At 41.8% G+C, this 24980-nt stretch overlaps 3 protein-coding genes across 5 annotated transcripts in view; all 3 read right to left on the bottom strand.

The window, feature by feature from the left end:
• Window positions 1-5113: 5113 nt before the first annotated feature.
• LOC103760118 (acyl-coenzyme A thioesterase 1) lies at window positions 5114-10060 on the bottom strand. Its single transcript, XM_008926581.2, has 3 exons — window positions 9300-10060; window positions 7789-7991; window positions 5114-6545 (listed from the first exon to the last, which is right to left on the bottom strand). The coding sequence occupies exons 1-3, from the start codon at window positions 9751-9753 to the stop codon at window positions 5943-5945; spliced, it is 1260 nt and encodes a 419-aa protein (XP_008924829.1). The 5' UTR covers window positions 9754-10060; the 3' UTR covers window positions 5114-5942.
• Window positions 10061-10929: 869 nt separating this feature from the next.
• Window positions 10930-19791, bottom strand: JMJD7 (jumonji domain containing 7). Its single transcript, XM_018082610.1, is given in 9 exon segments — window positions 10930-11543; window positions 13197-13356; window positions 14401-14477; window positions 16755-16850; window positions 17263-17319; window positions 17818-18071; window positions 18963-19116; window positions 19724-19736; window positions 19738-19791. Coding segments are annotated over 9 exon segments (954 nt in total). The 3' UTR covers window positions 10930-11454.
• Window positions 19792-19905: 114 nt separating this feature from the next.
• The window catches only part of MAPKBP1 (mitogen-activated protein kinase binding protein 1), a 101286-nt gene continuing 96211 nt past the window's right edge, over window positions 19906-24980 (bottom strand). For all 3 annotated transcript variants that reach the window (XM_018082658.2, XM_018082660.2, XM_018082659.2), the window contains one exon: window positions 19906-24934. In XM_018082658.2, the coding sequence (XP_017938147.1) occupies window positions 24641-24934 (294 nt within the window). In that variant the 3' untranslated portion in view covers window positions 19906-24640. The remainder of the gene's footprint in view (window positions 24935-24980) is intronic.

Here is a 24980-nt window from a genome sequence, read left to right as displayed (position 1 = left end):
GAAGGGTAGCATGTAACTGTCTTCCTGAGTTATAACCCCTGCTAGAGAAAAAAGTCAGGAAGGTAATTAAGGCTGTCAGAATAATGAAAGGCTTTGGATGGGTTTACAGTTAGCATTTACCTACCTCATACTACAAACAGCACTATGAATATTCACAATAAAGTGGCAGCCAGATATAGTTTGACAGATACATCACAAAGATTTTTTTTAATCGCATTAGCCTATATTGGAGGAGAGGAGACCATGGAACATCCCCAAACCTAAAGCAAAATGCTGTCTCTTCAGTCCATTGGCAGCAGCCCAAAGCCACATGCTGGAGATTTTGGGAGTTCTGCCAAAGGTCCTTGTGGTCCATAAATTTTGCATTCTTTGCATCTAGTGTAGTAGTAGTACATCGTTCTCCCCAAATTTTGTTAAACTCCCCCTAGGTCTGAGATCATTGAAGCACGTCAAGCCCTAAACCTTAGCAGGGCAATTCTATCAACAAGCAATTTATCTTTCTAACCCCTGGACATCAGTTGATGCAAGCAACAAATACACTTTATCTCTTTGCAGATTTAAATCTAGTATGAGCAATATTCTGACAGTAGCACCAAGGAGCAGTACAGTAGATCAGTATTCATGTCACAGTCAGTGCCTGGCAGGGAACTAGGGAACTGCTGACTGCTCAGCAGTCAAATGCACCAAGTCCAGCTGATAGAGTCATTCTCAAATTCTGCACAGTGTCAAAGTGTGACTTCTAAGTCCCTGATTAATGCTTGAATTTTTAGGCTCAGTAGCCAGAATTGTAAACAAATGCAGCATAATCACTGTCTGTATTTATCAATGTAATATCAACCTAATTGCATAGGAGATTCTCATAAAGAATCAGTTCAGATTGAAAGATTTGCCCTTTCATCTTGCTCCAAGACAAATTGTATCATTTACATACATCAGTATGTACAAATTTCACTGTCATCTGTATATACACCTGATGTCACATGGGGAGGTAACCTTCAAATCACAGATGTCTCCCATTTTGCAAGTTCTCTCACCAGAAATTGGAGATTGAGCAGGCTGGATTTGAACAAGAATGGCATCTACAGGTGCCTGAGTTCTGCTACTGTGTGATACTAATGGATTTTCCCAGTGTTTTGCTCCAGCTCAATCATAACGGTTGGCTATTGAGCCAACCCTTGGCTCTGTACCCAGACTTGGCTGTTCTGTGACCACCAGCTCCCTTACACTCAGACATGGTCAAACTAGCTGATTATTGCAGATGTTACTTTCAATCAAGCACAACCAAAGCTGTCCCATGCCTTCCTTTTGGTAATAGCAAACTCAACTAGAAGTGAACAATGTGAAAACAACTGCCACCTCAAGGTCTCCTTGGAATAATTCTTAAAAACTAAACACTAAACTAGGTCAAAATTTAAACTAACAAAAACTACTTCAGGTCAACTATTAGCCCAAACTGAATGACCCATCTGAATGGCCTATCACTCTCCAAATCTCACTTCTTTGCTGCTGAGGTGCCACATATGGTGCACTTTCCAGTGTTCCTGATCACACACAAAACATGCTGCATACAGTCATTAGCCACTATAAATATACCAAACACGTCTCATTCTCACTGCAAAATTGTCTTTCTGACCTACCTAAAGGTAGCTTGCCAGAAACAAGACCAGTTTGAGGAATTTTTCAATGGACAACATAATATTCCTAGTCTTCACCAGCCAAAGCATCATTGCCAGTGTTATCATATACCCTTATGGCCTTGGCCTTACATATTGCTGAGGGTGCTCCCCCTCCATCAGCAGATCATGCAAAGTGCCCTGGAATTGGAATGGCCTGGGTCATGGTCAGTGAGACGGGAGCAAAACTGCCAAAGACAGAGAAAAAAAGAGAAAGCAGACATTACACCCTCAGATGAGGGAAGATGGCCACAGCAAGAACAAGACTCCTGGAAGGTTTGAAAGAACATAGTTGCCCCTGTACATTGCTGTCTAAAAAGAGACCAAGTCTCAGCTTTACAGGGAGTGGTATGTAGACTGGCATTGAAGCAGTAACTGCTGGGCTATTTCAGCAATTGGATATGATATTTCCAACAAAAAGTACAGACTCCTGACCTCTTTCTCTCCCACTACAACAGAAATGATGCTGTTAGGTATCAAAGTAGTCTTCCTGCATCAAGACAACATGTATCTCTTATCTGAAATGATCCAGAAATGGGAGAATGGCTGGAGCCAAAGCACTTTGCAGCCAGTGCCTAGACTAGAAAAATTCATCCATTTTGAGTTAGTGCTTGATGTTTGAGAATGTCAGACTGACACTATCCAGGGACAGACTCTTGCAGATGGCACAGGTTTATTGATTCAAAACTATCTTTCTGGATTCATAGCATATTAAAATGATAGCAGTGCATTTGAACCTTCTCTTCTAGTTGAAGACAGAGTTATGCACATGCTCTGTTCCTGTACAGGACATCTCCCTTGAAACATCTATCCAGCTTGCCTCCTATCTGACATTCACATTTCACAATCTTTTCTCCACTGCTGAACACTCCTTCAGGACCAGATCCACTGTAAATGGGGGCAGCACACAATGAGTCACCAAGCATTCACTTCACTGTATACAGAAATGGCTCACAATTTAGAATCAGGTGGACTAGTGATTACAAACATAACTAAAAACTCTGCTAATTTCTCAATTACCTTGCCTTGGCATAAGGTCACACAGATCCTGAAAGGCAGAGAATCACTCACCCCTGCTTCTCCTGATAACACCATGCACATTCCTGCTGCTTCCTTCTTTGATCCAGCTGAACATTTTAATCTTTTGTGTTTTGTTTTTTTTCCACAGGATTAGATCAGTAACCAGGAAAAAAGGCATGTGTCCCTCTGCGCAGCAAGGTATTCTTAAAACAGTTAAGAAAAGTATAAAACCACACCTTTCACTGAAGTGACTTTAATGCAAACATATATTTACAGTCTAAACACAAGATGTTGAAAGTTCAGTGGCTGAAGTCAACAAAAAGATATAATCCTACATAAATAGAATGTAACTCACTTAATTATTTTTTCTAAGTGCTATCTAAAGTCAGGGTCCAGACATTTTTAGGTTTAATGCAAATTTTGCATGGACAATTTTTTAAGACTCTTTTAGCATTTCTAGTTTTTGTCCTAGACAATGAAAAGTACCAGGGATATTTTGCAGTAAATGCTGCAAGGAGTGTTAGTTCATTGGAAATATTAATCTTCCTTCTTGCCAAATGTAAAGTATCACTTTCTCTGTGCTTAACATTACATTTGGTTCAGATTCCATTTTTGAATAATGTATATGGAGCACTAAAATGTACAGAATAGTGATTTTTTTCTGAAATGGTAGAATTATAAATTTCTTAGCAAAATACTGCTATAAAAAAATTCTTACTATTTGTATTTTGTCATTAAACGTTGGTCTTATCCCTCAGCTTGATAACAAATGATCTGGCAGTGCATTAGAGAACTAAGTTTTGAATCAAAAAAAAAACATCTAAACCTTTAGACTTCCAAACACACACAGGAAAAAGAAAAAAGAAATGGAGAAAAGTCACCTCTAAATTACACCACACAATGTATATTCTCATCTTCCACTTCATCTCTTCTGTCCTGTGGCTGTGAAATAACCCTGCTTGCAGAAGCCATCCAGAGACACTGTTTTGCCTGAGTAAGAAGCCACTGGTGTTACAGGAGCACATTTGCACTGAAATGTCCTTGTTCAGCACAGTCCCTACTAAAAACCCACTGCAGTCTCAAATACCCACTACTTCTGCAGAGGCAGCTACTTTGCCAAAGATGTTTCAGGTCTTCTGTACCTGTGGTTCATTTCTTGCTTACAGGTACTTTGACTACTTTTCTTCTGCAGTTTCCTCTACATGTATCAAAATGCTTCAGGGTCAGTTTTTGCTTGTGTTCAACCTCATACCTGATTGGACCTGGTACTTTCAGGTCTCCAGTAAAGAACATCAAGAACTTTTTTCTTCCTGAGCTATACACAGCCTTACAACATATATGGCAAACTATGAGAAGAGAACCCCGCAACTTTTTCAAGAAGCCTTGAGAAGTACAGAGAACATTGCTCCATGTGGTGCCCATGTATTTCCAAACTGTCAGGAGTCCCTGGAGTTTTTCACAAAGGGTTACTGAGTAGATTGACCAGGAGGACGGAGCTGTGTAAAGTAAATCATCTGCACTGTGATACAAAAAGCTGTGTCCAAAGGTCTCACAGTCTGTGGGCTGCTTCAGGGACACCTAATTAAAAACAGTAAGCTATAAAAGTTTCATATAACTTAGATCACATTCACCCAGATTATTTTAGTTCCATGTGCTCTGAGCAATAAGGCTAAAGATGAGTTCAGAGATGTTCCATTCAAGGACATGCTTTTTTGCACTCTTCTTTTTGGGATAATCTCCTTCCTATGTAAAGAGACCAAAAGTTGTACCAAATCAAAGATGGAAAATTTTAAGAACACATTTGCAAATCAGCACTCTCCATTGTTGCCTGATTCCAAGTTAGCTAGGGAAATCATCCTGCCCCAAAAGAGCACCTCAAGATGTACTGTTCCCTTGTAATAAACTTGTTCATAGCAACTTACATGCAGGGAGATTCTCAGTTTCTGAAGAGACTTGTCACAAGCTTTTCTCATTCTCTTAACAGAAATGTAGTGCACAGTGCTAAACAAGGAATGACTATGTAAGAAGCAAGATGAGATCTTTTGGTTCAAGCTAGTTCTTTGATGTTCTATTTTATCTGAAGCACTTTTCAATTACAAGCAGATTACAAGACCAGCTTCTCCTATCCAATTTTTATTAGTTTTATCAGTTGTGCTTGGCAGAGGATCTCTTGCAGCTAAAGGTCTATTATCTTTAATTGAATAATTCACATTGTTCTTGAATAATGTTGTCTGTATTCAGTAGACCTGGAGAAACTATATAAATCACCCTGACTCAACAGGCTGCAATTAGAAGAATTTTTGCTATTAACTTGGAAAAAGAATGTGATCTTAGCCCTCTAGCCCTATTTGTCTAAATCATCTCTTCAGCAGAAGAAACATTAAATATCAAAGTCTTCAGCAAAATACTTAAGAACATGCTCAAGAACAGAGAGAAGCATTTTATTGAAATTAAGCCATTTCCAATTATTTTATATTAGTCTGCCTCCAGTTCCTATTTCCCGAAGATAAGTTTCAAATTTGAGTTTCATTTTAAAAGTATTCCCAGTGAAAGTGAATTGGCTGGAATATTTTCCATTATGTGTACAGAGCTGCTCAGCTAAACCAGCTTTTTCAGTCTTTCTTGCCAGCTTCCATGCAAATGACAAATAAAGGGCTTTTAACTGGGTAGCAAAGCTTTCATTCCAGAACAAAAAACCAAAGAGGTCCCAAGTGCTATCACTGTCGATGGAGTCATCAGTCAGCTCCCTTCATCCTCTAGTTTCAACACCATTTTCCTTGAACCTGATGGTTGAACGTGACAACTGTATGAAAGCATCTGTGACCTCATTGTTGATTTGCTGGTAGAAAGTATTTTTATTTTTAATGGTAGTTTCCTATAGGAATAATATTCCTAAATAATTCAGTGGAAAACTCCTGTGAGAGTATTTCCTCTTATGAAAAGAGATGGTTGCAGATTGAGGGCAAAAATAGCTCATTACAAATGCAATCTACATGATGGGATGCCAGGTCAGACTACAGCAACAGGCAGACCAGATGGTGTCAATATACAGTGAAGCTGTGGCCAGAAGTCAAACGAAATTCAACCAAATGGAAATTCAACTAAGTGGAAAACTATTAGGAGAATGAAAATAAACAATGATGCAACAGTGGGGTTTAGAGGAAGGCAGTCCAGGAAACTTTTGATGAGTTTCCAAGATTTAGTAAGTACTGAAATACCAACCCTGGTCAGCATCTTTGACAACTTCCACTATAGTTTGCTCTTAATGATGTCTGAGTCCATCAAATGCTGCCGGAAAAAGGCCTGTATCCTGCGCCAGGCATCTTCTTGGGCTTTAGCATGCTCTCTCCACTGCCCTCCCCAACACACAAACATCCCAAGCACTCTGTGGATAGAAGCCTGGCACAGAGGCAAGTATGGTGGTTCCAAGAGGTGCCCTGCTCCAGAATAGGAGTAAAACTCCACTTCCCGTCCACACTGCTGAAGGCGCTGAACAGCATTCTGGCAATAGAGGTCACTTTTCCAGTTTGTGTCATCCAGTCCAGACAAGAACAGGAACTTGGCTAAGGACCTCTCCACTGGAATGCGACAATCCCAAGTTGTTGGGTCCCTGTGATCATCTAAGACATCTGAAAAATCTACTAGGCCAGACTCATCACTGATCTTCATCCTCTCCAGATTATATGGGTGGGGAGGAATAGTGAAGCCATTCCCCTTCAGGGGAATGAAGGAATTAAAACCACTTCCAGATATGCTGACAGCTGCCTTGATGCCAGGTAGAAATGTGGCCATGGAAAGGGCTAGATCAGCTCCTTTAGACAAGCCCAAAACACCAATCCCGGTATCTTTCACCTGAAACAGAGTTATGAAAACATTATCAACTACTTCTTATTTCCTGAGCTGACATAATGTTCTGCTTTCTCACTCATCCCTCTAAGACCATCTATATTTTGCCCCTTCCCTCTCACTGTTCAGGTTATATCAATCCTTCATCTATCCCTTTGCTGAGGTTCCACAAGAGTGACTATGAATTCCACAGCTCCTCAACATCTCTTCTCCTGTAAGATTTTTCCTTCCTGGTGACTTCTAAAGACAAAGCCTCTTTGCTCCCTCCACATCCCAGCTAGACACGCGGTCTCGATATGGAATCTTTTACTGTTCTATCTCCAAACCACTTCTTCACAGGTTTACTTGCATTAAATTTCTTTATTGCCATTTTTTTAATACTCTCCTACAGCTGACCTGTTATTTTCTGTTTTGACTTAGAAGATGTAAGGTTCATTACACCTGAGGCTCAGTGACCCCAAGAGTTGTTTAAATCAACTGATATATAGTGAAGGCCCTTTATATTAAAATCTAGACGTTTCAGAGTTCTATGAGAAAGAAGACAAGCAAGGCTGAATTCCCCTCTCACACTGGCTACAATCCTGGTGTCCATGTGCTAGAAAGGAAATAACTTTGTGAAATTAATACCTCTTTAAGCAGCACTCTATTAAAATTTTAGATGCTACTTAGTATCTCTTGGTCACTTTTGAGTGAAGTATGATGATGCATTGCTATTAAGTGTCTTTTTTATCCCACACACTTTTTCAAATACAGCCTCAGCTTAAGATGTGTCACACCCTCCAGTGCTACAACTGTAGGGGATTCTTTTGTTAAAGTTTTCTATTACTGTCTTTTGAAACTTTAGAAGGACACTTGTGGAACAGAATCAAAAGCCTGTAATATAGTCAATGGATTGTTTTCCCCTCTAAAATCTTGAAAGATGCAAAAGTTGGGAAAAATTAAGATTTACTGCTTAAGCAGTTTTGTACTTCTAGTCCACGAACTGCTTTGATTTAATCTTTCACAAATCTGGTTTGCCAGCATGTTTTGGACTGTTATAAGATGCTGTGCAAAACTGGCTACCCAGCTACTTGCAAAATTTGAGTTGAAGCACATGCTTTTCCATCTCTCAAGATCACATTGTCTTTCAGACAATGTTGTTTCCTTCTAACATTTCAGAAACTTTGTTGCATTCAGTGACATACACTATTCCAATTAGAAAACTGCAAAATAGTTTCCAACAGGAAGAACACCATAACTTGTCTCTTACCTGCTGCTGTTTCCGCAAAAAGTTCACAGCTTCCTCAAAATAGCCCAGTTCAAGAACCTCTGGAGTAGTAGGGATATCTTCAAAGGCCATGTAAGCAAGAGCCAGAGTCACAAAGCCTCTGCTAGCCAGGAGACTTGCTCTGTATTCAACAAGACCTCCTCCAGATCCATACAAATCAATAAGTCCAGGGAACGGACCAGGTCCTGCAACAAAGGGGTATGTATAGCAAAGTGTACTACCAAAGAGATAAGTTCCCACAGTTGTCATTTCAGTGGTGCCCTCTCAGCACACATCAGTAGATACCAGAAGAAATGATCCTTTGAAGCTTTTTGTGGTGGCGTTGTTCTCGGGCACACACAAAAATCACTCATGATTTTGGATATTTCTTTTCTCTCTTAGAAACTCATTATAGGAAGTCATAGGTTGGACATCCTTCTCCCATCATGAATTTTGCTGACATTTGCCTAGATGTTTTCAGGCCACTGGGGATCAATGAATAAACAGTATTACTGCATGAGCAGCACTTCTTTAGGAACTGTGCTAGGTTTGCCAGGGAGGGAATACTTGGGTTATGAAATATACTCACAAATACCAGCACTAACCTATGGCAATTCAGGCTTCAGTGTGATACAGGTAACTACCCCTGGGCTCCTCAGCTCTCCTCCTGCAGCAATAGGACTTTCCTTTCCTGATGCTGCTCTGCTCATTCTTATAGCCAGACTTCCCTTACAAGCTTTGATGTTGCAGCAGCTGTAAGGAACTGTTTATTAATTACAGAGCAAGATAGCCATGTTCAAGTTCTGCTCAAGAAACTGAAACACTTCACGGCTCAAAGCAGCTTTGCACAGGATCCAGTCTCAGCACTGTCTCTGTATGAAGCTGTGGAATATGGCACCAGTTTACTTAAGACCTTGATTTTCCCATTTGTCTCCCATCTTCCTAAATATCCCATGTAGATCAGCTGCTCAACCAGCTTTGGCTTTTCCTTAGCTAAAGAGAGACAAAAATACAAGGCCAGAGCCTGTAGGAAGATCCATGGCAGCTGCTGGAGCAGCCTAGGCTGGCTGCAGCCTGAGTTCAGTGCTCCCACCATGCCTCATCATTCTTCACTCCACAGCCAGAGCTGTCCCGTATCACAGCTCTTCCAAAGCCCAGGGGCCTCTCTGTCCTGTCAGCTACACAGAAGAGGTAAGAAATAAACACAGTTTTTGCTGGAGCTTTCACCACAGGAGAGGTCCTGACCTGCCTCAACTAGAAGAATCAGGAGACATCTTGTGTTACCACCACTGCCCTCCCTGCACCACTACACTCCTGCCTCAGCCATTGACCTGACTGGGCAACACCTGCTCCTCCCTGCTCTGCTGTGAGGATCCAAGTATCTGGACCACGCACAGGTTGAGAGAATCATTAGCTGAGGCTTTGCTCTGAGTTGCTGAGTGCATCCAGGGGACACGGGGCACAATATGTGGTATAAGTCACACCTGGTAAACCAGAATGGAATTAAAACTCACCAGGAGGGAGGAAGAGGGTTGCTTTCAGACGACCTTCTCTGACTGAAATCCTCTTCACCCCCTCTCCTAAAAACCATCGTTCGTTGGTGCATTTTCCCAGCAAGCGGCTTATGTCCCCATGGCCTTCATACACTTCCAAGTCCACACAGAAAGGGGTCAGGACATTCCTCTTTGCTAGCCGCTTATAGGGCGTTTTAGACTGCAGAGACCACAGCAGTCCCATCGGCTCCACTCCCAAATAGCTGCCCCCCAGAGCTGGGGAGCAGCTGAGGTCGAGCTCTCCGCTGCTCTCAGCTCTGTAGAGAGCGTGGGCTTGGAAAAGCTCCCCGCTCTCGTCCAGCAGGCTGGCTCGAAGGGTGACCGCCTGCTGCGGCCGGAGACCCACCACACGGATCTGCATAGGGTCATCGAACAGACACCTGGGGGAAGGCAGGACCAACACCTGCACTGCCATCCCAGCGGAGCTTTCCTGTGGCGAGACACGGGTCGTGTGAAACTGCGTGAGACAGCACCGTCAGGAGATCGTCGCTTCTCAGGCTTAAAATCTCTGCCCAAAGTTCAGGAAGAACCACCATGACCACTTCCTTCAGTCGGCCAGCGCGGGCTGCTGGGAGATGTAGTTCAGAGCACGCCTCTCTCCAGACACTCCGGCAGAGAGGTGGCACAGTAACACCGCCCGCTTGCACAGACACAAGCTGGCACTTCTTGGCGTGTGGTGTTACTTTTGATTAGAGAAAGAGACTAAATTAAAATCCTCAAAGTAGCAAAAAGATATTCAAATTGCCTTTCCACCGCGACTGCAGGAAATTCCAGATTTTGACTGCAGAACTGGCTTGGGCACATCTGCCAAGGCACAGTAAACACAAACAAGCTGGAAAGTCTGAAGTAACGTGAGATCTTAATTTAGCTGCGAAACAAAGCCTGCTTTTAATTCCTCTTGAGCTTTCAGCAATTTTTCGACAAGCACCCCAAGATAAAATGAAATTTTATGCTATGTTTCTTTAAAAAACAAAAGAAACAGACTAAAAAAAACCCTGCATTTTTCTTCACAATCAATCTTGTCTAAAGGGTATCTGTATTTTCCTAATTAATACATGGAAAATAAATTTCCCCATATTGCTCATGTTTCTAAGGAACTGTTTGAAGATTTGACTATAAACACTATCTTTGGGTTCTTTTAATATTATTTATATTATACTTTTGCAATGTTTGTGTATTTAATAGCCTTCTAGTCCTACTCTGTGGGTCTCAGACATGTGAGTAGTCTCAATCCGTTCTGTGGAATACAAATCGGAATTGAGGCTGCAGAAATAGGCTCCTGGTTCACACATCTCGCCTGACCACGTGTTAGGCAGCAATTATTGGCACAGAATAAGGCTGCAGAATCACACATCATGCCACAAGACCATAGATGATGTGCAGATGGACTGTAGATCTGGCAAGGAAACTCTGAAATCACCCCTCGAGATGAAAGAGAATGTAGCTACATTTAAATACAACAGTGGAAAGAAGTAAAAACTAGTAATAAAAACTATTAGCTTAACATGGAAAGTAGCCAATGAGTTTTGCATGACCTCCTAGATGTCCTTTAGCCATCATTTCATTTGGGAAAAAAAATAGTACAGAAATAAACTTTTAAACTGACCTATTTATTCCAGAAGTTGTAGTTTCCCACCATTAAAACCCCAGAGCCACTGAACTTAGTGAATTACAATTGTGCAAGACTTTTGCCTTAAGCAGAATGCATGTGTTGGACAGATGCAGCCTGATGCACAGGTAAGGGGCAGAGCAGATCCTTCCTTGTCCACTTGGGTTGTTATGAAAACAACGTGTAGATCTGAACAGCCAGGGCTTCTGCTTTGGGATTTTCAAAACCTGGATTGCCTCCCTTCAAATTCTATCTTGCTCACCATCACAAAGGCAACACACAAAGGCCTAAAAGTGCTATTATCAAACCTTCTCCTTACAAGCCAAAAAATCTGGCCAGTTGTTCTGGACTCTGAAATCAAGCAAAGTAGCCATGATCTGTTTGGCAGGCATTGTTGACGATAATTCAGTTGTTTTTGTGTGAGTCACGTTCATACTCCAGTCACAAGATGCTGACGATTGCATCGCATCAGAAAGAGAGATCACACGCTCGAGTCTGCCATCTCTGCTACAGCATTTTCACAGCTTTTGTGAGACCATCTAGTAGTTGATAATAGCTGTACTTAAGGTCATATTCCATGTCATACCAATAATTCACTGGGGAGACAAGAAAAAGGAAAAACATTTCTAAGGCTAGAATGTAATGATTTACAAATATGTTCATAGACTTTTACACAGCTCAGTTAGTACAGGCTTTTCCTCATTACTGACTGAACTTTGGAATGAGCAAATCTTTGACTACAGCCAAAAATAACATAAGTGAACAATGGTGTTCTTTAATAGTGCTGCCAGTGCAACTCTTTCTTAACCCAAACGTACTCCTCTTCATACTGTATACTGGAGATTCCTTGAAGCACAAGCTGACAAAACGTTTAGGAACAAAAAACATATAGTTCTGTTTATACAAAAAATATCAAATCACAAAGTTTAATATCTGGATAGGAACCCTTCTTCCCATATAAAGGATGGGAAATTCACCACTACTTCACAATGGCCATCAATTAAACAGTGCTTTAGTTCTGTTTCTTGTGTTAATTTTGGTGTATGTTTCCTAGAAAAATTAAGCCAAGAAGTGTAATATTGTATCAATGCCTCTTGGAGGAGGATATACTCTAGCTTCAGACATTCACTGGACCAGACCCAGAGAATATTGATTTTTCAAGTGTGTACAGACTGTACTGCAGTTAACAGACTAAAGGTCAAATAAACTCAAACTCTTTTGCATTTCTTCTCAATGCAGAAAAAAAAAGAATGGCCACAGGCTTGCAGCTGGAAACAACACTACTTTTTCTAAAACATCTTCTGATTTTTTAGAGGATTGAGGCAACAGTGCTGGGGAAAGAGAATCAGAAATACTGCTTTACTGGTAGCTTGTCTTTTTATCACAGAATCACAAGTACTGACAAAAAGGGCTTGCAATATTTGCAGTGTTACACTAATACTAATGTTGTGTTGTTCAAAATACTTTTTTCTTGACAGACAGCATTATTCCAGGTAAAGGACAGCAAAATCCCTTCCTCAAACCTTGCAAAACTTTCATGACATCACAATAATACTTTGCAGTATCCCCACTCTCCACCTGCACCAAAAGAACAATGTTTGCAATTCTGGAACTCTCTTGGGGAAGGAAAAAAAAAAGAGACATAGAGGTGATGATAAATCCTACAAATAAAGAGACAACAAGACTTTTGATAAGTGCAGGGGAACAATAACAAACACAGGCTTATTAGCAAGATAAGAGACTGGGTCAGAACATTTCAGCTCACATGAAAACAGAGTATCTTTCATGTTGTGTCTACATCTATGCCTAGAAGTCATTCACTTTCTGGTTTCCTTTTCTTCCTCCAGGGTTTCGGGCTTTTTTGCCATGTGATAATGGCACATGCCACATGCAGTTTCTTCGCAAAACATACATAGATGACCAGTTCCAGTTAGCAGGCTAGAGAGACAAACTGCTTACTCCATGTCTTCAACAGAAACTGGATCATGATCACTGCATTAGCTATCCTTCTCCAGACCTGACAACTAGAAAAACTTTGTCTTCTGCTACATCCCAAGCACTTGTCAACCAAGCTACCAATTATACACAAAACAGGCTGCAAGGAGGCAGCCCCATGGGATCTGCGAGATTGTTATTTCAACCTGCAGAGAGGCAGATAACTTGAAAGTTATCCAATGCTTTGTTGTGGGATATCTAGCTGCACACCCACCACAGTTCAAAAATGTATCTGGAAATACTGTGTCTTTTACCTGCTATACAGCCATGTGATTGCTGAACATGATGGAACCAGAGAGAAGGCAGATATAACATCTCACCAGCTTTCACCGTACACTGCAAAGGTTGTGCCTGAGCATACTCTGGATACAGTTCCAGATTGGGGTTCAAGGGGTCCAGAGGGATCCAGGGCACCTGAAGGCAAAAGAATGTGTATATGGTACTGACCCTGGCAAAAAATTCCAGCAAGCTTCCAGAAAATCAACTGATAGTCAAACTTACTAGGTTACAAAACATGTACTTTATCTAGCAAAACATGTACAGCTACACAGTTTCCCACATGCAATTGGGAACAGGTCAAGGATGCAAAAATTTGCCTCCTTCAGTGATGGATTTCTAAATAGGGAAAAGGCGATAAATGTCATCCATGAGATTGCAGTCTCGTGGTATACTTTCAAAACACCTCCAGCCCCTTAAGTCACTCGTTCCTCCTACATTCAGTACTTAAATACTTCATCTGCACCAGTCTTTTTATAAATTCCTTTCTTCTTCTTAAGTTCTCTGGTCTAATTTTTATTCCCAGCAACTAAAACACCTCTTGTTGCTGGAAAATCCCTCTTGCCTGCATTAATTTCTTCTATGCCCTACAGAATCATTAACCTCACCAATCCACCTTAATGTGTCACAGGAATGACATTCCACGAGCACCATTCTGGAAACAGAGAACAAGCCCCAGCTCAAGTTCTGTTGTAGCATTATTCACACATTGCAGAGGTAAAAGGCAAGAGATTAGATTCTACTGAGGTTTTGTGAAGTGCCTCATTTTAATCAAATAAACAGTGCTACTACTAAGAAAATACAATTTATTCATTGAGACAGATACGTTTTATTGCACTGCGTGATACTACTGTAGAGCAAAATGTAGATCTGAGTAGAGGTCAAAAGAAAGTGAATGTAGAGGAGTCTATTTCAGTCTGAATGCAATCAATTTGTTTATTGTTGATGCATTTAAAACTGGAACTGTAAGTTTGGTGCATGGAAGACAATTTATGCTATCGATGGTTTCAGGTGTGCAGTAAAAATCTTTTTTGGAAGCTGGGTATCCTTTGCAAATAGTAAAATACAAGCGAAATATCTGGGCCTTCTCTTCCAAGTAATAAAGGATTTCTAAATATCGATCAATATGCTCAGTTTGAGGGGTCTCTACTATATTGATTATGTTCTTTATAAACTTTTTACCTTATCTGCAGTCTTCTCATCCACAATTTCAAACGAGCCGTCTTCTGATACCTGGTAGGTTGCTGGCTGATAGAGCTCTGGAATCAGAGAAAGAATTAAATGACACAACTCAGAGAAACTAATGGCATGTCACACTTCCGCCAAGTAAAAGAAAAATTAGGACAAAACCTTTTTCAACTTATACTGTACTCACTATCCTTCCCTTTCTCCATTTCAAATTGTATTCAGTTTCTTAATAATTTTTTTAAGTCAATCTGAATACTAAGCTGCCTTCCTGTTTGGAATTCCAGTTTTCTTTCTTCACAGGAATTCTCCCCAAGCCCATTTGTATCCCAGTCCTATTTTGTTCCAGCCTTCTTTCCCTTTCAGAAGTCATAAATGCATCCCTGTCTTACACATCATTCTATCCTCAGGTGTTTCTTCTTAGGTCAGTCTAGCAAGGGCTATTAGTGACTCGAGGCCAGAATTTCACTTCTAATTTCAATTGATGGGGCTCATCAACTGCTTCAGAAACTGCTGGTTGCTTTTCTTTAAGTATGTGGTTTTCCAAGCCCTCCCTTGAGAGACTTTCTCTCCATTAATTAACCTGATGCTCAAAAAGACGGAATTGTCTTTTTACTGCACACTATGAAATGTTAGCATTATCTCTGTTCTATGCTTTAATAGTAACTTGTTTTACAAAGTATGATTTGTATCACACACAAGTATTTCATACATTCACATACATACAACACCACCTCTCCCACAAAGAAAGGCTGAGAGAGATGAGGTTGTTCAGTCTGGAGAAGGGAAGGTACTGGGAAAACCTTATTGTAGCCTTCCAGTACCTAAAGGGCACTTAGAAAGGCTTTTACCAAGGCCTGTAGTGCCAGGACAAAGGTCAATGGTTTCATACTGAGACAGTGTAGAATTAGATTGGATATAAGGAAGACATTTTTTACAGTGAGGATCATGAGGCACTGGAACAGGTTACCCAGAGAAGTTGTGGATGTCTCATCACTGGAAGTGTTGCAAGTCAGGCTGGATGGAGCTTTGAGCAATCTGGTCTATTGAATGGCAGAGGAATTGACTCAGTGATTTTCAAGGTCCCTTTTAACCCAAACTATTATCTGATTCTATGATTTCAAGGTTGTAAACAAAATAAAAGCAGTATAAATAAAATACTGTAGTAGCTCACATATCTAGGTAAAATTATATGTGGGTCATGCAGCACCTTGCATTCACTTAACCCAATGGTTTGAAAGTCAAGGAATGAGAAAAATAAAACCTTATTTTATGAGGCATAAAGTTAAGCTGTCCATCTTCTAGATGATGCTGCAACAAAGCAAACTACTGCTGTGCACATAGGAAAGCAACTTGAAGAAACAGAAAACAGGCAATGTAAAGCAATGCTGCCAATAAGAATCTCTTTGTCCAGTTCTCCAGTTTTCAGATATTCAGTTAGTAACTTGAGTATTTCATTAAATTACAACTTATTTTTAACCTTTCTGGCTTTTTTTCCTAAAGAAATGAATGAGCAGGCAGAATCCGAATCTGTAAACTATCAAAGATGACATGCTACAATATTGACAAGATACTTGAATAATTTAAATACTCTAAAGCTGAAGAGACTGCCATGAATATCACAAAATCAAGCGAGTTGGAAAAGACCTCTGAGATCATCCAGTCCAACCTATGACCAAACACTACCATGTCAGCTAGACCATGGCACTGAGTGCCACGTCCAGTCTTTCCTTAAACACCTCAGGGACAATGACTCCACCAGCTCCCTGGGCAGCCCACTCCAATGTTCAATCACCCTTTCTGTGAAGAAATTCCTCCTAATATTCAACCTAAACCTCCTCTGGCACACCTTGAGGCTATGGTCTCTCACCCTATCTCTAGTTGCCTGGGAGAAGAGGCTGACCCCACTTGACTACAGCCTCCTTTCAGGTAGTTGTAGAGAGTGATAAGGTCTCCCCCAGGCCTCCTTTTCTCCAGGCTAAACAACCCCAGCTCCCTCAGCTGCCCTTCATAGGACTTAATCTTTAGACACGCAACAAACCTACCCTTTCCTGGACTCACTCCAGCATCTTAATGTCCTTCCTGAATTGAGGGGCCCAGAACTGGACAGTATTCGAAGTGCATATCAATGAGCCTATAACTTTACTGGACTGGAAAATCTGACCTCAGAATAACAATTGTATTACAAACTACCTGCAGCATGAAATAGAAGAGATTTCTATTCACAGAGGAAAGCATAATACTGCATAAGCATCAAAATGTTATCTCTGCTTCCTTTTTTTCATATCTTTCTATGTTTTAATCTCTCCTCCTTCCAACTTCCAGACATATTGCATAGTAAAATGATGTACCATATGGGATGAAGGGACGGTCACTTGGTGGATGCAGTAGAAAATATTTCTCTCCAGATACCACACAGTACAAGTTCTCATAATGATCTTTATGTACTAGGATTGGGAAAAAAAAATGTGGAGAAAGAGAGAAAATCAGTGCTATTTCCTTCTCTGCACCAGAAACTATAGTCAACTGAAAATACCAGCTTGTCCTATTATCATCAGGCTGCTTTCTCCTCTTGTAGCCAGTGGGAGAGGAATGTAACAACATCATGTTGTAGCAAAAGCACTGAATGAAATAAATTGTCAGTGCCTTGCCTGACACAATGCTAAGTAGATGCACCCAGAGACACAGTAGCAAGAGGCCACAGAAGAGTAGAAGGAAGAATGCAAAAAAAAGCATGCTAAAATAGAACTGCCTTGTCAGAAAAACCACACAATCCTCCTGAGCCCCTAACTCAAAACAAGCCCTCTTAAACCTATGCTGAAAGCACGCAGAAGACTTACAGCACCAGAAGGTACGTACAAGATGTCACAGCTGCTGATTCCCCAAGCCAGAAATTCACAGCATCAGGCTTCTTCCCTGTATGAATACAGAAATGCTGTCAACAACAAAGAATATATGTCATGTTTAAAAGTGTTTCAAATAATTTTTTGCCAATTTCTGCCAAATTCTGTCCTGTAACTTCCTTCGTAACTATGACAGGTTTCATTGCAAATAGCATTCTGTGAACAACAGAAATCTCCTTCTACACTGGGAGCACTGAGCCAAAAGATGACTCCAGATCAGAGAAAAGCCACTTGATGTAAAGAAGTGCTACGTGGCACTATCACCACAATTTTTTTCAGTTGTGAGGGTCCCAGTGCACAACCAAGACATCGATTGCAAAGTAATCCAACACCAAAACTTGGATTATTTTATTAGGTATTCTACCACTTCTGCTTTCTAAGAGTATGAAACCAAACTGAGCTGTGGCATTCAGAAAGAGAACAAGAATTAAGCAGCGATTGTTTCACCCAGTGTGATTGTTTCAAAGCTCCATGCAAAACATTTACTGAATACAGGAGAAATAGAGTTTACCAAGTGCCTCAGTCATCCATGGTATGTCAGGCTGCACATCATTGACAAGTTCAGGGAACTCCTTGGTGAGGTTTGAACACTGCTTCTGCACATAGAATACACTGGAAGAGGTCACTTTCTTCTCCACAATGTCCAAAAAGTCCATGAAAGGCATTTGGCGCTCCTCTGGCATGACAAAACGGTCCTGAAACACTGCATCTGCATAACCATTGGGTGTTACTGCCACACTCACTACCTTGGGACCTACTACCTCCCTGCAAAATAAATCAAAGGTTTATAGCCCGCCCTGCAATTGACCCATATATTAGATACTGGTTACTTCAAAAACAACATGTTTCATGGGCAGCAAAAATAAGAGGGCTGTCTTTCCATGGATGAGTGTCTCTAGATTACATTTTCTACTGTCCGGTAAGGACTCTCGCATTCTGCTCCAACTGCTCCCGTCTGAATTCTCTCCTAACAGGCAAGTTCAAAAAGGAGCTCTGTTTTCCTCCCTGGAGGTAGAGGGCCCTCTTCAGCTGCTTCTTTTCATGACTCATGACTGAGCTTGATATTCTTTTGACCACTCAATGCAGCCAAATCCAAGGGTTCAAGGGTTCACACATTCAAAAGCAATCGACCAGGGAGAAGGGGTGGACAGAAACTGATAGATACACATATCATGAAGTTAATAGCCCTTAGTTCCATAGGAAATTTAGCTTTAAAACCTACACATTTAGATCTAACCCACAGATTTTAAGTCTAATCATAAATTCCCTCATAAAGGAGGACTTTTCTTTAAAAATTCATTCATTGTTAAAATGCTCGTTGTTTGGTTTTTTTGACTAAAAGTTTGTTCAATCATGAACCAGTCAGTCTGTCCTTACACTGCTACAGCCACACTCCAGCAAGCCAGGTTTCAATAGTCTAAGCCTGTTGGCTGCACACAGCCAAAACACCAACCCACCTGGCTGCCTCAGAACTGGTAGAGCAGTAGGTTTGCAAGGAATAAATTTGCACCTGATCTTAGAAAGATTGAACACCTTCATACAGAAGCAGGGAGGAATCTGAGCTAATCTTGCAAATGAAAGCAAAGATTAACCAAGGGTTTTTTAGTGAGGTCAGCCAAAATTGATAACCGGTCCTGCTCCAAAGCTTGTTCATACCTGAGGTACGCTGAGGTCCATTTCTTCAGAGCTGGCCAGTGGCTGATGGCATTGCGAATTATACAAGGTTTATTTGGACTCACCCACTCTCGATAAAACTCCAGTGGGGATGGAGGCATATCAAGATAGGGTACAGACTCCGGCCACCCCAGCTCTGTCCAGGTAAACGACAAACAGTGTTACTCAGCATCCCGGAGAATTGCCTCCTGCCACCACACTGCTTCAAATCCCACACCACAGGCGCCCGACTGAAAGCAAGCGGTGTACCCCCACTGGATCCTGAAATTCTCTGTTAAAACCCAGGGGGCGTTGGGGGGTTTCAGAGCCAGATGGAAAACTCAGGCCGTCGCCCATGGGGATGAAAGGCATATGTTACAGGAGGTACAACTCCCACACAGAGGTGATACCACAGGATCGTTTTTGGGAAGCTGGAGTAGTGCTTTGATTTGCTATTTTATACAAAGGAACACAACCCAAAAAGGCCGTTTTCTTGAGTTTCGGTTGTTGTGGTTTTTTTACTCTGCGGCCTTTCTGCTGCAGAAAAGCAGAAAGCCTTTCTGCTTCACGCCGAAAACATGAAGCTGACAGCACAGTGTCCGCCCCAGTTCACGCCCCGCTTTGCTCCCCACGGGCGGGCGGGCCGTGCCCCCGGAGCGCGGCGGAGCCAGCCCGGCACCAGCGCCCGTCACAGGCGGGACCACCCGCGGCCTCCCAGCCCGCCCCGCCCCCGCCCCCGCCCCGCCCCGCCGGCCGGCGCTCACCGCGGGCCTCCCGCCGGGAAAGCGGCCAGGCAGCCCCGCACGGCCCGCAACCCCGCGCCCTCCGCCATGCCCGGCCCGGCCCCGGAGGAGGAGGGGCCGCCGGCTCCCTCCCTCCTTCCCGCTCCCATTTCTCCCCGCCCCTTCCCCCGGAAAACGAACCTCGGCCGAGTGGGTCGCGCAGCTCGGTAACAAATGGTCACGTGTTTATTTGAAACAGTTTAAGACACGGAGTACAAATGAATACAGAGTTAAAAACTGCTCCCGGGGGAGCCTCACAGTGCAAGAAAAGAAAAAAAAAAAAACAAAACAAAACCAAAAACAAACAAAGCAAAACCAAAAACAAAATAACCCAACAAACGAATTTTTACTTTTTCCAAATAATAATAATAATAAAAAAGTACTTTACCTAAAGCCAAAAGTATAAAAACACACATTTATAAATAAAGCATGAGGGAACTTTTGTTTGTTTGTTTGTCTTGGTTTTTTACAGGGGTGAAGGACAAGGGCAGTGTCGGAGAACACAGGTGAGGAGGTGCCTGCCTGGTGCGAGGCGCACGCAAGGGCACAGGGGGTTCACATGGCTTGTTCCTTACGCTACTGCCCCACACGGCTTCCGCCGCGCCGCGCAGCAGGTTACACACACCAACACAGCTCCAGCCCCCCCGCTTACTCGCACACACGATCTGAAACACGGGACGCGGGACTTACCCAGAGAAGGAAGCACCTCTTCTCTCCGGGGTTGCTAGAAGACCTGTCTACCATTTTAATGAGGTTTCTTGTCATTTAGTATCCTGGATGCTACACATCCAGAGGGGTGGAGGTGGGGGGAGACACTGTATACATGCATGAATTTACCAAGGGCGTTTAAATACCTGCATTTCATTTTTTTTCTTATATATATTTATATACATATTCGTTCTTTTTAAAAAATTTAATTGGTATGTTTCTACTCCCAGAAAGAAACATCCAAATCCCTCTGAGTCATGATGAAGTCTGCAAAACGGGGGACTGGGGAGGGGGCTGCTGTAAAGCCTTGGCCCAGTTATCACGTGGGAGGCTGCATGGAAAGGAGAGGACAACCTGAGAGAGGAGGTGGAAGAAATGCAGACTCCCATACCCACAGCTCCTGGGTGCAATTGGGGTATGGGGAGGAGGGTGTGACAAGCCTGCAGCATGAAACAGAGAGTTTGCTGCTCTATCAGGTTGCAGCCCTTCCTACTGTCCCAGTTCAAGAGAGCCCTAGAATGAACTGAGGGGTCTCACGGGTAAAGCAGTACTATTTCTAAGATGGAAAAACCTCCCCTACAACTTCTCATTTTGACCAGGAATGTTAGGTTGGAGGGGGAAAAAATGTATGCAAAGAGGATAGGTAAGTCCAAATTATTTTTAAAGGCTTTATGTTAAACAAATAACTTGTCTTAACACAGGTATCTTGTGTCTGTGCTAATACCCACACAAATCAGTAAGAGGGTCATAAACCATTAAGAAGGATAGACTCATATTTATTAGCTCCTCTGACAAGCCTCTTCGCTTCCCATGCAGTTACCATTCAGTATTTCTCTACCTGACCCAATGGACAGCCTGTGATGAAACATACTCACAAGGTGCAACAAAATGTAACACATTTACACCCTCTCTGTTCTGTAAACTAGAATGTTTAGGAATATTTCCTACTGCCAGCAATAGGAAGTTCATAGGGAAGAATCAGTTGGATCAGTGTCAAATTATAAAGAGCAACACTGCTTCCTCATCCCTCTCAGCAACAAACTCATGGCACCAGCATCTCCTTTACTGGGCTTCTACTACTCAATTCATAACACCAAAGCCTTAAACAAACAGGTCATGACTTTGCCATTTGAGAAAAGAGCAGTTGCTTAGGGAACAGCAAGAGAAGAAACAAGAGGCCCAATAGGACATATTTAAAAACAAACCCCTTCCAATTCATTCTTCAATTACAGACCATCATCTCCAAGTCCTAAATCTACTTTCCTAAAGCTTTTCAGTACTCTGCCTTTCATGGGTATTGGCCAAATGGTGTTCTTCAGGCCAAAACTACCTCTACTTCTACTCTGTTTTCCCGAGTCTCCTACATATACTTCTCTAAATTTATTTTAAACTACACAACTATTCTCCAGCTCATCTACTTGCCTGACACTTCTCTTACCATCATTCTGATCAGATTTTACCTCTGGTTTCCTGTATACAGCCACGACCCTGAGCAAAATCCATTCCCGGGAACAAAACCCACTGTGATCAGCTTAGAAGCTAGATTTGTTTCACATGACTCATTTCCAAGGAGCTTTGTTCTATATCTCTATGCCAGCTTTACTAGTTGTTGCTCTTTATCTTAATGGGAATTTCATTCTCACCACTGGCTCTTCTGTACCATCTCTGACTTTTTTGTCACTACCTCAAAGTTTAAATAATAAAATGGAATAAAATTGCACAAGGAAGTCATATAAAGAACCCTCAAACCGTTATCAACAGTACCAAAAGATACTTGGATTGAAGGGACTGCTATTTTTCCTGAGTGTCTTATTGCCCCAGTACATCAAGAAATTTCCTGTATACTAAGACATATGTTCACAGTCTGAAAGTGGAGGAACTGGTCACCTCAAAAGCAAGCTTGATCCACACTAACTCCCATCACAGACCCAATATGACTGTCATCATACATTCCACTTGCGGCCTCTCCAGCAGACCTTTTCACTCAAAGAAACCGCCAGATATTTCCTCTCTGGTTTTCAACTTGCCTTCCTTCGCAAAACCTGTCTGTGCAAGAGAAGCTGCCCATGGGACCAAGCACACCAGCTGATTCAGCACAGTGCAGTGCAGAGACAGAACTAGAAAATTTTAAAGTTTCAGTATGAGCCCATGGAAGGAAGGTTAGCAAGGACACCTGAAACATGATTAGGCAGATTTAAATTACAGGCAGAAGTAGCTGGAAAGCTCTCAAAGTGTTCCCCATAGTCCCATGTCCTGAAGTGCTCAGCAGTGGTGATAAGGCAGCAAACCTATTAGGGGGAGAGAGAGAACTGCAGATTATTCAGCCCTAGAGTTATTTGGAAGAAATAGGTCATCCTACAATAGTCTAGTCAGCCCAGTAGAAAAAAGGTTGCACTGCAGATGTGCAGTCACAGACAGAGAAGTCAACAGACCACATCTCCAAGTGCCACAGGGCTTCAGAGAAACAAAGCCAGGACAGTAAAATGAAAGAAAATTTTTCCAACCTATGTAACCAAGTGATGTAGTCTAGCTGCCTTTGCCTGACTTCCACAGATGATGGTAGTCTCTCTCTCACCAAAGGCTTGTTCCTTGCATTAGTTTTATAAACTAGGATTACACTGCTCTGCCTTAAAATAAATGCAAGACAGACAGCAGATGAAAGAAATAAAACATTTTGTGTATCTGCCCTTGTTTTTGAAAGGAGTGGGAGTAAGGGGGAAGGTGCTGAAGAATTTCATTGGTTTGAAATTTTTTTTTTCTTAGCTTATTATTGACCTGAAAACATCACTGGACAGTTTTAAGCCACAACAAACACAAGTTAGCATGGGCTTAGAGAAGCTCCACAGGGCAAGAAGAATATTGCACATACAAATGCAAGAAGACAAGATTTTCTGTTTCTCAGATCAGAAGTTCATGAAAAGCAAAGAGGCTGGAGGTAGGGGTAATGGTAGTAATCACACCCCAAAATATCTTGTTTGAAGTTCTTGGGAAATCATTTTCCGTGGGGAGTTGAAATAGCTTTACAAAAGGTAAAAGAATCCCAACTTTCTTGAGATGTGAATATTCTGTTTTCCTGTAAAGGCAAGAAGAAAACATCTTCCTATCACACTGAAACAAATTACATTGATGAGTCATGACACTGAAGATCTCTCAGATCCAGAGTTACACTGCAAGAGATGGAAACAAGTTTTTCTGTGTCACTTCTCAACAAATTAATCATCACCCCAAATTTCCGAGTCATGACAACATCAAAGTCAATACCCAATTCCTAATTACGAAAAGTGGCTGAAACAGGCTTTTGTATTGTATCTAAATCTCATTTTTAAAATATCTGCAGAAAACCTGGTCTGAAGTATCAATATAACATCAAACTCTGGATAAAAAATACCACTAGGAATTCATAAAGTAATCTCCAAAGCATGGTCCAAGGGATGCAGAGCATTCCCCGGGAAGTGAATGCAGATAAAATACAGTGTGGGGTCTGTCTTGAAACACAAGAAAAGCAGACAGAGTCATCAAACAACAGCAGGATTACTGCAGGTAACAAAACTAAGGCAGGAAAAGAAAGAAGAGCAAGACAAGATTTAAGCAGAGAACAGTTCATTAATTGCACAGACACTCCAGCCTGTCTCCCTGTTGGAGGTTTATAATACAGAGATTGTTTCTCGCTGGGATATGGCAAAGGGATTGACAGTTCTTTTAAAAGACAAAGATAACAGCCACAAACATGGCACAGAGGAACAGTCAGAGAAATAAATTAATAAATAAACCCAGAAAAAGTCTGCTTCTTGATTCTCCTGAAGCCTTGGAGAGGAAAGGATTGGCTTCACTTGGACTCCTTTGATTTTAGTCAGCAGTTCAGAATTTCTTGGATAAACTGGAATTTCTTTGTTTTTTTTTAAGTGCCAAACATCCTGACTGGCTATGAAGAAACTTCAAGGCAATTTCTCCAAACTCCTCTTTCAAGACTTCGTTTAGAGACAGGAAGTTGAAGAAAAATATTAAAACTGTGGCCAGCACATTGTTAAGAATTGGAGCAAGTCTGTTGTAGGAGCCTGAGGAAATTCATTTACAACGGTGTCCCCATCAGCCCTAGACCAGCGTGATGATAGCATTGGTCTGAAGCTCTCTCTGTGGTCCTCTTCTTGGGATTATTTCTGTGTACACACAAACACCTGAAAGCCACCCATTCTAGAGCTTTTTGTCCATGCGTCGTTCCACAGCTTGTAGCAATAGCTCCGAGTACTGTTCCAGCAAAGCTAGTGTCTGCTCATCTCCCAAACCCTTGGGACTCGGTAGATTGGCACCGCACCCCTCATTCAACGGGTTAGTGTTATCTTGTGGCTTTGCCAGTACCTCCTCAACCTTTGGAAGCTCTTCCTCATCCTTCAGAGAGTCCAGTTCTTTCTTCATTGAGGAGAATGTTTCTGTCAGGAGGCCTGCTATTTTATCTTTGTCAGTAGAAGATTCTGTATTGTTTAACACCTGAAAACAAAAAGGGGTGAGGGGAAAAAAAAAATGCATTTGGGTT

The sequence above is a fragment of the Manacus vitellinus genome, unplaced genomic scaffold (assembly GCF_001715985.3).
Source record: "Manacus vitellinus isolate BGI_N305 unplaced genomic scaffold, ASM171598v3 scaffold_6_pilon, whole genome shotgun sequence".
Lineage (NCBI taxonomy): Eukaryota > Metazoa > Chordata > Aves > Passeriformes > Pipridae > Manacus > Manacus vitellinus.
This window is presented reverse-complemented; position numbering and strand designations above follow the sequence as displayed.

Bases quoted from the DNA above. Each gene is read 5' to 3' on its own strand.
- LOC103760118 (XM_008926581.2), bottom strand. From the start codon at position 9,753: ATGGCAGTGCAGGTGTTGGTCCTGCCTTCCCCCAGGTGTCTGTTCGAT. The intron at 7,992-9,299 runs GTGAGTTTTAAT...CCTTTGTTGCAG, and splicing joins AACCCTCTTCCTCCCTCCTG to GACCTGGTCCGTTCCCTGGA. The intron at 6,546-7,788 runs GTAAGAGACAAG...ACTCTGTTTCAG, and splicing joins TTTTGCGGAAACAGCAGCAG to GTGAAAGATACCGGGATTGG.